Here is a 15,237-nt window from a genome sequence, read left to right on the forward strand (position 1 = left end):
AATACGCAATGCAATGCGTGCATTGATATAAAGAAACAAATTGCGACATATGACCAATTAGTGTATTGTTCTCGCAAAGACAAGAAAGGACTCACCGATATAGCAATCTCGGTGTCGGTGCTATTCCGGAAACGATTGTTAGAACGATCCCGGAAAGCAAAGTTCTAAGTAAATAATATGAATATAAAAATCTAAAAATCTAAAAACCCAAAAATCTGAAGATCTAAAAATCTAATAATCTAAAAAATCTAAGAATCTAAAAAATCGAAAAATCTAAAGAGCAAAAATCTAGAAATCTTGAAAAATCTAAAAATTTAAAATATAGAAATCTAAAAACCCAAAAAAATTTAAAACTGAAATTCTAAAAATCTAAACATCCAAAAATCTAAAAATCTGAAGTTCTAAAAATCTAGAAATTAAAAAAATCTAGAAATATAGAAATCTAATAATCAAAAAATCTAAAAATGTAGAAATCTGAAAATTTAATAAACCTATTCTTTTTCCACAGATATCAACGTGACGGTAATCGGAAGGCTGAAGTTCATTTATAACATTTAGTATCATAATTTTCTAGTAATAGTAATGCAGTCAACTCTGCCTAACTCGATGTTCTGTATAGGGCCCATAGTCATATTGATAGTAATAGTAATAGTAATAGTAATAGTAATAGTAATAATAGCTTGCGCCAGTAACACCGGCTGAGTGTATCCTATGGCTCACCTTCCCTACTAACACATTCCTAAATTCCCGAGAAATTTATGAGAGGTCGTAGAGTTCTCTGCATCTCTCTTAAGTAAATGTCGAACTAACATTCCTCCCCTTTCCTCAGCAGTTGCAAGGACTTGGCCAGGACAATTCTTAACTGTTGGATAAAGCATGCCTTCATCTAAGAGATATTACCAATCATCAGCAACGGATGTGGGCAAGTTTTTGACATAACAGTTCTGAATTCGTACCACCTACGATATTGTGCAACTTGCTCAATGCTAATGCTAATGTTCTCGCAAAGACAAGAAAGAATCACTGCTTCTCGAAATGATTCTACAAAACTACGCAAACCATTATACCTTCTCAGGGCCCCCGGAATTTTATACTGAAGAGTTATTCATAAAATTTCGACGTATTCGCAAATAATATCCAATATGATAAACCAAAAAATAAAAAAAAAATATATTGCGTAGTCCTACGTGGTAAGCGGTCGTGTCTCGGATACAACCTCTCGATTTTTTTTAACACTAATGAACCACACCGACCAGTATAATCACATAGTCTGAGAGATATAGTAGTGAAGTAAAATATGAAAGAAAGTGTCAATGAAATGAGATTGTATTTTAGGATTTAGGTTTCACCTAAAAAATAATCCAAAGACACATGAAGTGCGCACATGGTCACTTTACGATTGCTTGAACGTTATTCATAAAAGTAATCTGCATAGGAAAGTTAGGAACCATCAAATTTCTAGCAATAAGGACCTGAAAAACCACTTGATGGATGAACGGATGAATATTCCTTCGGAATACAACAAAAAGCTCTTAGATAACGGCTGAAGGTAGCTAAAGGCTATTGTTTGAACGAGGGTTACCATACTTAAGATGAAATCCAGAAGTTGATCAACGTCTTCAAAAACGAATTGAATTTCAACTGCCGTACGAATATGAGTTTGAGTCAATTTTCACAAATTCGCTAAACCACAATCGAAAATGAGAAGCATCTCTATAAAAACATTGCATTGTTTCGAAAGCTTGTTTTCGGCTTTCAAAAGTAGTGAACAGAGATCAGCGTGATGGCGTACGAATTCGACTTTGAGTCACTGTATCTGATATGAGAGAGCGGCAGTTTCTAAAGTTTGTGTACTTCCAAAAAGGTGTGGAACATTATTCGAAACTAATTTTTCTATTTTGTTTGACACGGTTATTTCGGTGTTTGGATTTCATTGACTTTAAATACCGATAGAGCGTACGGAAACTGCATCACACTCGTAAATTGTTGCATTCAGAACAGTACTCTCGCGTGAAACATGAACCTGTTGCTACTACTGTTCGCTCTGTTTCTAATCTTTTCACAAACATTGGCTATGTCGTCGCAGAACACGGTTCCGGTACGAAAATTAGTCTTCAATAAGACATCTTCGGGCATACTTCTATATATTTATTAACTGTGCTTGATTTCCAGAATGATGAGAGCTTGGAAGGAATCTTGAAACGATCAGCGCAACGCGGTCATATGCATAATCCGTCACGAAGATCAGCCTACCAGGGGAACAGAGATAATAAGAATGGAGGAATGACTTGGGGAGGTAGGTATCCTGGCCACTTCGATACCGGAAAATGAGGACCATCATTTGAGGCGTCACCTGCACGCTAGTTACACTCGCTGTTATTGAACATGGAAATCTATGGGACAAGGCAAATAAATTAATATCAATCGTGTTTGTTTTGTTCTTTATTAAAATAGACCTTCAGTCTTCTGGTTCGTCTCTGATATCAATCGTTTGTGCTTCTTTTTATGTTTTTCAGAAGTGATTGAAACGTCTACAATTGTGTGCAGACGAATCTTTTTTTCTTCGGTTTTTGCTTATACATAATGATCCATTCATCTTCGATCCCAAGAATGTCGGAAAGTTGTGAAATGAAACATGAATGGTTATTTTAATTTTTATCCGGGCTAAAATCCGGGTTATGCCTCTCGAGAAGTTATATTTTCAGTTTGTAGAAGAGGAAAAAATCACGTGATGCCATATGTATACGCTGGGAGGAGTAATTAACGTTAAATTTTAGGTCAAAAGGTACACAACCATGAGTGTGTGTGAGTTGAGGTGTTGTAGTGAAGCAAAACCCATGAGAACTGCAACGCGCTAATGCGTCTTGACATCAAAGAAGTAACATTTTTGATGACTGTTTTGCCTTCTAGAAGTTCTTTTTAGGAACTCAATCAGACTGAATCTTCAAGTCCAGAGAATACAGATACTCAAGTGTATCTTTAAGGGATTGTATGTGGCACCAAAACATTGATCTTCTCTAGGTAGGCGACCTTCTCCAAAAGACCCGCCATCGCGATTGATGTTCGATAAATTGTACGCGCGCTATCCCCGTGTCTATTGGTTCTAAAGGAGTCAGGTTCCAGATTGATTCTTTGGGACCAATTTAATCAGTGGATTGATCTCTAACTCGTTTAGAAAATCGATTCGAAAAGATCGATCGTTTTATAAAGATCGCCCAATCCTAGTTTAGACCTCTCGTGGACGTGAACGTGAACGCATATTAAAACACAATTCATATTGATAAAAATAGGTTAATTCAATATTTCACTACGAACCTGAAATTCCACCGTGGAATCGAAATGTTGGTGAATTCAACATAATTCGTCAGCATCGGTGAACGTGAACGTTAAAAACAATGGTGAATATAGACGTCAACATATTTCCCCGTTTATGTACTCGTTGGAATGTCCCAAGGCGTTCAAAAAATTATCTCGCCGTGAACTTAGAAGGATATGTTGAGCAACTGTCGAGTTTTCAGTAAAAACTTCCGTATGGATCCAATTCAATTCAATCGGATCTCTGGATGGGTTGCTTCCTGAACAACTGTATATTCCATCCTAATTAGTTCATTGAAGCTCGATGTTCATTTACTTCACGTTCACTGGCAAACATTCAATGTAAACGTGAACAAGAACATTCTATTCATCACGATTTTTTGAGTCGTTTGTTCGCAATGTAGCTCACCGTGAATAGATCGTACTATTTCATCTACCGTTCAAAATTATGACTGAAAATTAACTTCTCTCAACAATTTATCAAATTAGTATTCTAATTAAATGAAATTCACTCTTTTTTGCAGGTGGTGGAAAAATCTCATACGAAAATTGTTTTTGAAGACAATTTTATATTGTAATGGAAAGATTCAGTAAAAATGTCGGAAATGTATAGACAAATGGTTGAATAAAAGTCTAAACTAGGAGATTTTATATGTTCAAGCCATGATAATCATTATTCAAGTCACAGTCTCGTTCCTGCCAGCAGATAGCAGTATTTCTCAATGCAATGTCATTCGAAGTCAAAATTGGTTAGCGGCTAATGCATGTCGCCCGATGGCAGTGAAATACATTCTCAGAATATGCGCGAAGTAACCATAGTGAAGAGCTTGTATTGACGGACAGAAGTATAGCTGAATCACACTACGAATTGTTGATTTCATGAGTTATCGAATAGATAAAGGATAATATGTGATCACTTCGGGCAGCACTATGTCTAACGTATGCATTAAAAAAATGGACAAATTTCGGATGCTGATGAAAAAAAACCCAATATAATAGAATGAACCAAAGTTTCCTTATATACTACGTTTATTGGGCTTATTGGGTTGGTTTGTTGGGTTTATTCTACAAAAATTTGGGGTTTATTGGGTTTATTCTACAAAAATGCATCGACACCCTTATCAGTTGATTTGCCTTGGCGAAAACTATGAAACAACTACGTCCGATACTTTGTTCGTACTGCCGATTTCTCCCAGAGCGCGAAGAAGTAGGACATACTGAGTCACAGATATAGTCGATCCGGCATTTAAAACATTCTCTTTCTTCGAAAGAATGGCGAGAGTGTCGAAAGGAAGCCTGGTGTTGATAGTCAGACAGTGCCGAGCCACCGTAAAGTACAGCAGAAGCTAGGGAAACCGAGAGCAAGGTAGCCTCATCGTCCCGCGCCTTGGAATGGCGGTCGGAGCAAACTATGAACAAGTACATTCATGCAGAAGCGTCAGTCTAGGCCGGCCGTGTCTGAGCAGCAGATAAACATCCAGAAAGAGCGGCTGACAACAAATCACTGGAGATGGACCGGCTCAAGATAGACGTTGTACCGAGGTCCGTCAACCATCCCAAAGGCTCCCAGCTGTAACCGATAGAAAATTGCTGGGCGAACCACAAACGGAGGACCTAATTTTGTAATAATTTCCAATAATTTTGTCAAACAAAGAAGTAGCTAATCTCCAAGGTCACGAAAGATCTGAAGAACATGCTGACCAATATCTTCTCATCAATCATGACTGAGGTTCCGGTTTTTTAGAAGACTTAATTACTTAATTAATTAATTAAGAATATTCGCGATGCATACTAAGTGCGCTACGTGCATTGACAATCTCATGAATCACCCATCTTCGACTGGAAACTAATTTGACTACTTACCCAAGAACTACTTACGAATTAATTGAGGAAAAAAAGTAGTAAGTAATTATCCTGTCCAGTTTCAAGCTCTTTTGTGACACTCGGGCCGTCCGTTGGAGATTTTCACAAAATTTTTCCTCAGCTCGCGCAATGCTTTTTTTTGCCTTTGCCCAAATTGAAATAGACTGGATCCAAAAGACGCGCGTGCTTTGCATTTCTTCAGCTTATTACTAAATCTTTAGAAAAAATAAAACACACTTTTCGAAATCCCATCTCATAAATACTAGAAATGTGCCCTGTAGAATCTGAACGAGTAGAGAAAAAAACAATTCGAAAACATGACACTGAAGAAGAGCCCGAGAGAGAGAAAGAGCAGAGGGGGATGTAACAACATCCAGATCCCGCACACAATCTTTCCGCTTTTTCTTCTCACCCACTCCGTTGACGGCGGCAGCGACACTAATCCTTCTCAATTACATTGAAAATATACTCATCAAAAACTATAAATTTTCCGGAATGATATCTTTATTTGATGATGCGCGGATTCTTATTTTTGTTTTTGTTTTTTTTTTTGGAGAACGGCTGTCGTTTCGAAGACACTTCTCAAGGAGAGAGTGAATGAATCTTGCCGGGCCGGAGTGGAGTAGATCGGGTTGAAGAAAACGGGGGTGTGGGGGATTGGTACAAAAGCAAACAAATATAGGATCATAATCAGTTTTTACGCCGATAATTTATGCGTCTCTCGAGGGACCTTTCGCTCGGCCGCGCTATTGTAAATCCATTCCCCGGCAGTTACTTTTTCACAGACCGCATAGACTTCATCGCATTAATCATGAGTTTGAAAACATTGTTGTCTAGTGTTACGGAATGGGGGGGGGGAGGCGGATGCCCAGCAAGAAAATAAAAGATCGCACGGATTATTGGGAGCTGTCTAATGGTGCAAACCAACTGAACCCAAGCTCCGAGGTACGCACCTGGCGACATGTTGCACAGCGCAGTGTATCAATTTCAGAAAATGAATCATGTTATGTATCAATCGAGCTGTCTGCTTGCCGTCATGGCAGCGGAAATGTTTCAATGTTGGGTCTGGAACTTTCACCGGGTTCCTGTGCTCGTGTAATCAACCGGCAACCGGGAGAATAGAGAGGGAGAAGAGGAAACATGCACATGGAAATCGACCGTGACAGTTTGTCTTGCAGTTGCGCGCCTGGTAACGCAAATGCTGCCTCATCTGGCCGTGCGGGACACCATGTCTCGCAGACAAATGCCGACAAAATAGATGTTGTTTTAAACGGGAATACATACGGTGCTTTGTCGAACGTGCCAAATCTTTGTTTGGGCGCTGGGATTATCATTGCATCCACCTAAGAATGCACGGCTCATTTGTTGCTTGAGGTTAGGGTCGAAGGTTAACAGATAGTTCCGAGTTTGTTTCGCTGCTTGGTTTATTGTTTTTCTTGTCGTGCCCAAATTTGTCACAGTTTCAACTAGGCGTATAGAATGGAATGCACTGATTTGGGAGGAAGTTGCAGCTGAGTTGTTCCTCGTTCCGGATCTCTGACTGTCATCTCGCAAGGGCTCGATCTCCTGAAACAAACGGTACGATAACATTATTGTTAATTTAAACTGCTGTCAGGCATCACTAACTTGTTGTGGAAAATTAATGTTGTTTTTCCATCGGGCCTTTCAAAGCCCACTACTGCGAGACCCGAGTCACTACTGGTGGTCTCGAATCTGATAGAGTCTTCGGTTATGAATCTGGAAAAGTGACCTAATCCGTAGAAAATGGGTTGTTTGTACAGTTCTTCACCAGTGGAATTTATGACGACCGCACTCTCAACGTAATTTTTAGCATAATTGGGACCACCGATTTCGTTCAGCAGTAAATTCCAGTCGATCCAACCGTGGACACTGTGCTCGAGGTCCTGCATAATATAAGTTATGTAGGATTCGGCACGATCCCATGAACCAAGAATAGGTCCATGCGTTTGGAAAGGCTTATCCCCAAGTGATGCCTCCGTATTGAACAACAATTTGTCCGGATACAGATTCGCTGCTTGATCAAGCAATCCCGGTGGGGTGATTCCATCCCAGTACCAATGGACCGCCAATCCGTCCAAATACTGGGTCGCATTCGGGTGTCCTTCATTCATCAGCGAATACCACCAGGGAAGTGTATACCTTTGGTCATCCCCGCCAAAAAGCTTCACGCTTTTAAATGGCGAATTTCTCAGTGTCGGCCCAAGATGCGCTCCAACCCATCGGCCCTGACTGTGAGCAGTCCAGCCGAGACTCATAAATCGGATGAATAGAAAACCAATTACCGCATTCATAGGTTCATTTCCGGTCGAAATAGCCCAGTAATCAATTCCAGCAGCCTTCATCAGGTGCAAATACTTAACGTGGTAATCCGCCCATGTTTGATAATATTCCTCCTTGAGTCGACTTGAACCGCTCCAATCGTTGTTGGATTTCATCCACTTCGGCGGGCTCCACGCTGCACCCATAATTTTGATCTCGTAATTCCCCGTAACATTCATCAATTCCTTGATTTGATCGATCCTCTGTACATCACGACTATCAAGGCGGCTGAAGTTACTCAATTTCCCATCGTTAATGGGCAGCTCGTTGTAAGCCCACGGTTTCAAGTCAAAATCGCATCCTCCGATCGGTATCCTCATAAAACTATATCCAATGCCAACCTTCTTCGAGTAATACGCCTGGTAAATGCTCATCCGCAGCTCCGGTTTCAACAGTTTCAGATTGTACGAAACAGAACCGGTGAACGCCCCGCCAAATCCAGCCACTCTCTGGAACCTCCTCTTTCGATTCAACTCAACCGTAACGGACTTCAAGCTGCGGCTGAATCTGCGATATCTCGCCCGCATAACCGCTGGATGGAAGTCCACCTGCGAAGCGTTCACAAACCTGCCCCGACTCTGCTGGAACCTTATACCATCCCGTCCGCTGGAAACCAGCACGAACTCACCGGCCACCGTTGGTTCCACGAGCTCCAGCGTGTCACAGTAGGTCACATTGCAGACGCACACCGAGCCGGTCGGGTAGTGACGTAACGCGCAGGGAAGCGACGCCGCGGCTGCGGAAAACAATGGGCGCTGTTATATCACGCGGACGATCAATCGGAAACATACCTGCGCTCAGCAGCAGGAGCACTGTAACCACGAATAAGTTCGAGGTCATTCTCTGCAACACTTGTTTGCAAACAAACAAACAAAGAAACACTTGCTATAGCTTTGTGCTGTTTGAGCGATAATGTCCGGGCCCCGGACCGTACGAGCAGTGATTGCGTTTTGAAATTGCTGTCGCTTGTTGGTCGAGTATCAGTTCCCGAAGTCCGATGGGAGAGTACAATGGATTGCAGTGAGAGTGACGATATGCTGCGGAGAGAGTGGGTGAGTGGATGATAACAAGCATTAAGTAACGAGACGAATATTTATGCTGTTAAAGCGATTTATGTTAGTCGCCCATTGAGATACGAATTGAATGACACATGCTTTTTTGTTAGCTTCCATTTATGCAACGATTTTGAGACTAGAATTAAAGTTATTAAATTTTATGGCGTATAACTTGATATTCGGGGAAGGTGAATTTCATCTTATCATGCAATTGCGCAGTTGCAATTCCGGATTGGTTGCATCTGCCGTTGTACAAGACCACAGGATTGCTTGTATTGATTGAATCCAGAATTTAGATACGGATATGAATTTCAGATATGTGGATTAAATGTAAAATAAAAATAAATAAAATAAGAATTTTAGTTTGTTTCCACACAACAGCTGCAAAAAGACCAATAAACATCTACTAAACGCATTTTTTAGTCATTGTGAACAACCAAAGGTAACCACAAATCGCTTTGCCTACATCCGCATTTCTGCAGATTCCGTCGTCAGTAAAATCACATTTTCGATCATCAGCAATTCGGAAAACTAGTTCCATTTCACTACTTATTAAAAACACGCCTTTTTGTATTTGTTAAACACTGTAAATATTACTTTTTTTCCTACAAAAATCGTTTTTTCAACATGCCCCACATACTTTTTAACACAACTAGGGTTAAGTTAGGTTGACCTAATAGTTCAGGAATAACAACGGGACTCGTACACCCAAAAAACTACACAAATAATGTTTTGAAGAATTTTTGTGATCGAACATTCTTAGATGTACCTGCTCTGGTCTCTACAAAAAGAGCATTTTTATGCCGAAGGTGTTTTTGATTTTTTGAAATTCGATCATAAAATCTGGTACATTCCAGATCAAAGTTTTGTTTGACAATTATCATTGCGTTTATGTGGTGACTTTTCTGTTGTTTGGATATTGATGTTCCACCTTTTTATCTCATTTATTATAATTCCTGTAATCTATATGAACAGGATGTTCTTATACGAATCCCACTTTGAACCTCCGCCAATTTCTGGATGAACTTTAATATAATACTGATATGTTCCTTCTAGACTAGCCTTCCATTTTTCAATGTACTCCAACACAGTATAATAAAGATTTTCCACAGTTTTGATAAATTTAGTCTCCTGTATTTCACTTGAAACAACTAGTCCTACGTCAAAGTTACGCCCTTCACGTTGAGCCTCGCGTTGGTCCCTAGGGGCTGACGTTGAGCCTTTTGATAGGAAAGCGCTGACTGACTGGGACTGTCAGTTACAAAATAAGAAAATAAATATATATACACGGTTTTTTTTTCGGTTGTTTTACAAAATGTGACTACTTTCTAGTCGACTATCTGACTATTTTCAATTTATACAATAATTATTTTTGAGAGCTGAGAGCGACACTGATATTTTGCAAATGCTCTTGATGCAGGCTGAATGAAAAGCGCAGCAAGAAAAAATCGGGAGTCAACGTGTCAAAGGAGCCAAATCATAAAACATGTCACGTTTTAACGAAATAGTTTTAACGTTAATAACTTTTTTTGTTGCCAACGGAAGTTGATGATTTACATACCAATCGACCATATACCAATATCAATTCTTTTTGAATTATAGAGACTTTAAACTTCAAGCTCATTCGTCTCTAGCCCTGAGAAGGGTCCTTGTGGAGAAAACTCTACTTCAAACTTCTTCCCGACCTGCCTTGAGAAAGACACTTCATTGTCGTTCGACGCTCCTCAGCAGACCGTGTCTGGTTTCGGGATCACCAAACGAACTTCTGTTGACTCTGTACTTATCTACCTGTGCTTTCTATATCGAGGAAAGAGTGGACTGTCCATGTTTGTATAGAAGACGTAAACGACAAAATGAACAAAATCTACTTTTTCGCTGTTACGCATTCTATACAATGTAATATGTATACTCAACATGCGAACAAACATTTTTTGTTCTAAAACATTTGAGCAATTTTGAAAAAACCTTTTCGAAAAATCACTGTTTGTACGCATAACAGACGTAGTTCCATACAGCTTTGATACATCGTTCGAAAATCAACAATTACCAGTATTGTGTGCTATAAGCTAAATCTACATTTGAATCACATTCTTTGTAGAGTCCAAACATGTCTTTCATGATTGTATCTTATCACTTTGCGTTTCCTAATAGATGAATAGAATAAACCATTGAAACGCTGCTTATATAGTTACTATTCTCTGTTCACTGCACTGCGATGAACGTAGAGAAGCAATTTCGTATTTTCTGTTGTAACTACTTAAATTCCTGCATTTGAATTTTCAAGTAGATAATAAAACGATCAAATCAGTAGTAAAATATATATTTAATATAGATTTTTAGCATTATCACTCATCAAACAAGACATCGAATAATTCAACGTACTCAACATTTACTCATAACGTTGGTGTAAGTGAAAAAATCAGACTTTAAATAAGTCAATTTCATTTATTTATTTTGATAATAACCAGTTACACAAATGAACAGCCCATTTTATCAGCGGTTGTATATAAATTTTATTCCAAATTCAGCTGTTTAATTCATTTCGCGAACGTCTATTTTGAATACTTAACCCAAGTTCAATAAAACACATCGATATTTCTTTTTTAAACTTATTTCATGTTTAATTCTTTATTTGCTAATCTAATACTATCAATCTTCAAATTTTATTCTATTTGAGTCTCTGGCAAATTGATCCAATAGTCTTGTTTATCTATCGGTATTACAGCCAAAACTTTTTTAATTATAAAATTCTTTTGTGATTTTTGAAGCTGAAGCTGGTCAATGAAATCAAATGAAGGCTTTGAAACTTCTTTTAATTGGTTTTCTTTTTTGGACAATTTCTTCATGTGATGGTTAGTCTGTTGGAATTTCTTCTAAACCTATTTGATTTTATCCGACAACAACTAAAACTATCGACGGAGACGTTTTGACTATTATCGGAAAGGTAAATGCTAACACTACAGACAAAGCAAACCTGGTGATTACGTCTAGCTGTGTGAACAAATGTTCATTGAAACGATTGATTGTCCGCATAAAAAGACGCAAGCGTTTTCCAAACGGAAAAAATATGTTTCCGCAAAATCCGCAAACTCTCCTAGGCTCTCTTTTTGTCGATAATATCCTTCAACTGGATAAATCATTTCATTGGAAATTTGCATGGTTATGCTTGTAGGCCAAAGAATAACAAAAATGCCTTTTCCCAACACTAATGGTGTTGGTGATTACGTCTCCTATGCAAACATGGGCAGTGGAGTCGTGAAGTAAAATTTTTATATACGCTGCAGCGTGCGTGAATCGTTCGTTCGTACGGACACTGTGGAGAGAGGAGATATTGCGAATAAGCCCCACCCGCTTATAACTTTTTGGGTATAATTAAACCATTCGCGATTTATAACACTCCGTGGACACCGACTGGACAACATCGTTGCTGGACGAGCTGGACGGCGAGGGATCGAGTGCGTTTCTCAAGGCAAGAGGGTGGAGGTGGTATCGCTGGAGTAGAGTAGAGTAGAGTTTTCAAAGGGCCTTTCTCAAGGCTAGAGACGAATGAACTGCAAAAGTTTAAAGTCTCTATAATACAATACCTTACCTTACCTTATAATACTCAGTCTCGCTCCAACTAGCAAGCAGTTAGTAATCTCTCCTACTGCTGATGTCACACAAAACTGAGTTGCTCGATACAAGGTTTAAGAGCAAAATAATTTCGGAGAATCGAAAAAAAAACCTTTTTCAGAACAATCACTCTGTGATGCGACAGAAAGATTTTTGTCGCCATTTTAACATTCCATGCTGTTGAGATGGTTAGAAATCTGTATACTGTTACCTTTGGAGAGTGTAAATAGAGTACATTGGGTTTCCCTGGATTGGCCACCTAATACCGAAGGTTCTGCTTGTTTGCAACCCCACTTTGGTGGAAGCGATCCTCTTCATTACTAGCGAAAAACCCACGTAGAGGGATTGTCTGAATCATTTCTTCAGAATGCCTTTCGCGACAGATATGGTTACGTACATTTAATTCCTGGGTTAATATGATTTTCTGTGAATTGTGAAATGCTTATTCCATATTTAAAGAAAAGACGACACCTCTATAGAAAAAGTAAATAAATTAGGAAAAAGGAAATAAAGGGGAAATCATTCCTAATAATTACTATTTATATTACTATTACTTTTACCACTATTACTGTAACTATTACTATTTTTATCACCATTACTTTTACCACTATTACTATCACCCTTATTCTTGTTAATGGACGTATCTGCTTTCATTCGAAAGCTCTGATTCGAACACGCTCGGAATAGGTATCATTGGTTTCGTTCGAACCCGGACGAATGAACACACTATCGAATGTAAACACTGTTGGTGTTACCATATGTGTTTCGAAATTTCAAACCTTTCTAGAGCAGTTGAATTGTCAAAAAACAGTAAACAATAATTTTGCCGTTTACAAAATTATTGCAATCTATTGAACTTAATGGCGCAAACTTAATGCAACGAAACGATTTGATGAGTGGTGATGAAAGTAAAAATGGAATACAGTTGTAATCCGATGATGGATGGAAATTGAGGTAGGTTTGTATTAATCCATTCGCTTTGCGGTTATTGAAAAGCATAATGATATATTGCAGGAATCTAACGATGGTCAACACGAGCGTAGTAGCTAAAATTACTTTTGATCTGTACGTATTCATAAAACATTTACCGCCACTGACATGCGAAATGCGTTCCAAATGTCCTGCTCTACCATTGAAAACCCAGTCCAGTTCAAAGTTCAACCTGGTGATAGATCTGGATGAAACCGCTGTTGCTTGCAGGAATTGTCGGACGCTAATTTCATATTTACGCTACTTTTCCAGGAGTGTAAATATATGGTCGCGCGAACACGATTATTTTTCCGTGAGTTTCTCGAGAATGTCTCGCAGCTGTTTGAAGTTGTTCTGTTTAGTGCCTTGAAGCGAGTGTATGCCGATAAGCTGCTCAATTTACTTGATCCAGAACGACGGTTGATAAAGTAAGTCGTACTTTTACTCATTCAATTATTCAACATAACAAAACTAATTGTCGTTAGATGAGGACTTCGCTCTCATTTCATTGACTCCAGAAAAAAAATTCATTTGAAAATTTATTAAAAATTTCTTTATATCCATGAGGATTTTCCCGCATGCGCTATATTTCATGTGTGTAATTTTCAATTGCACTTTTTTCTTTGCTGTTATTTCCTTTGCGATTTTTCGATTGGTGGTGACGTTAATACGTAAGTACCGAATGATAGAATAGGCACCTAAATGTAACTATAGGATTTGAAGAAAAATGATAAAATCATAACCTTAATATTATACTGTTTATACTATACTTTTTATCAATTTATAGTACGGATGGTTTGTACTGAAGTTTTTTCCAAGACCCCTAGAATATGACTTTGGCATGTGTTATTGTCATCAATTCGTTTTCAATTGAAAACAAACATTGCTAGATCAGGTAAAAGTTATCTACAAACTAAGTTTGATCTTCATTTAATAATTTATTCGCAAGTTGGACCCTGCAAGAAACTCAAAAACGGCGCGTTGGGCGACGAACGTGTTAAAAGACATGAATGGAAACTAATGCAACATGTTCTTTGCATGCATTATTAAATGAATGTTTCCAACGGAACATATGGAAAATGGACCTCAAAAGATGGACGAATTGGTATGAAAATTTTGAGAAATTTACGTTAGTGATACTAAAGCCGACGAACATAACGCGAACCAAGAATATCGTTTCATAATCAATACGGATAAAACACGGGTACCTGAAATGTATTCAATGGTTTAGGACAAAAATTGAAAATGTGAGTGAGTAGGCCGCTTATTGAAGTGAAAAAAGGAAATCGATTGTTGATCACGAATGGAATAATTAGGATTTGGGTTATTTTCTTAAGGTAACTTTTTATGCGGTTTTTTTCAAATTGTGTAGCGAACACAAAAAAAGGTACTGGTGATGTTTAGTACGATTTTTTTATGCGGTCCCTATGTCGCGCACAAAAAAGGTTTGCCTGTATTTTCTTTTAAGAATTATGTTTAGAAATCAATTTCTCAATAACTTAGAAATAATTTGACAACACCTGAGTGTCTTGAATGACTATTTGAGTTACGAAAATAGTGTCAATCCACCTAGAAGTACGATGGAAATGTTTATAACAGTTCGGCCGAAAAGTTTATAAGATAGCACAGTAAAACTGTTTTTTTGCAAAATTGAATTTTATTATTCAACATAATTGCCTTCGACGGCGATACAGCGATTATAGCGATCTTGAAACTTTACGATACCATTTTTATAGTACTCTTTCGGTTTTTCCTCAAAATAGGCCTCAGTTTCGGTAATCACTTCATCATCGGTCTTAAATTTCTTGCCAGCGAGCATTCTCTTCAGGTCTGCGAACAGAAAATAGTCGCTGGGGGCCAGATCTGGAGAATATGGTGGATGCGGAAGCAATTCGACGCTCAATTCATACAATTGCTTTATCAATACACGAAATTCGGATTTTTCCATTTTTTCACAATAACAAAAGTTGCCCAACTCTCGATGATGCAATTCACGAACCAATCGACCGATTGCTGTCAAATTTTGACACGTATCCATTGAAAGATGGTGCTTTGTGATAGTCAAATAGATTTTTGCAAGAGG

At 38.5% G+C, this 15,237-nt stretch overlaps 1 protein-coding gene and 1 long non-coding RNA gene across 2 annotated transcripts; one reads left to right on the top strand and one right to left on the bottom strand.

The window, feature by feature from the left end:
- Positions 1-1,684: 1,684 nt before the first annotated feature.
- On the top strand, positions 1,685-2,429 carry LOC129763345 (uncharacterized). The gene is made up of 2 exons (XR_008740891.1): positions 1,685-2,098; positions 2,173-2,429. It is a non-coding gene; the product is annotated as an uncharacterized LOC129763345 (long non-coding RNA).
- Positions 2,430-4,336: 1,907 nt separating this feature from the next.
- On the bottom strand, positions 4,337-8,483 carry LOC129768181 (lysosomal acid glucosylceramidase-like). The gene is made up of 3 exons (XM_055769650.1): positions 8,310-8,483; positions 6,805-8,254; positions 4,337-6,744 (listed from the first exon to the last, which is right to left on the bottom strand). The coding sequence occupies exons 1-3, from the start codon at positions 8,356-8,358 to the stop codon at positions 6,645-6,647; spliced, it is 1,599 nt and encodes a 532-aa protein (XP_055625625.1). The 5' UTR covers positions 8,359-8,483; the 3' UTR covers positions 4,337-6,644.
- Between the last annotated feature and the right edge of the window lie 6,754 nt (positions 8,484-15,237).

This window comes from Toxorhynchites rutilus, chromosome 1 (assembly GCF_029784135.1).
Source record: "Toxorhynchites rutilus septentrionalis strain SRP chromosome 1, ASM2978413v1, whole genome shotgun sequence".
Lineage (NCBI taxonomy): Eukaryota > Metazoa > Arthropoda > Insecta > Diptera > Culicidae > Toxorhynchites > Toxorhynchites rutilus.

Bases quoted from the DNA above. Each gene is read 5' to 3' on its own strand.
- LOC129768181 (XM_055769650.1), bottom strand. From the start codon at position 8,358: ATGACCTCGAACTTATTCGTGGTTACAGTGCTCCTGCTGCTGAGCGCA. The intron at 8,255-8,309 runs GTATGTTTCCGA...TGTTTTCCGCAG, and splicing joins GCTCCTGCTGCTGAGCGCAG to CCGCGGCGTCGCTTCCCTGC. The intron at 6,745-6,804 runs GTTAGTGATGCC...CGTTTGTTTCAG, and splicing joins ACATTAATTTTCCACAACAA to GAGATCGAGCCCTTGCGAGA.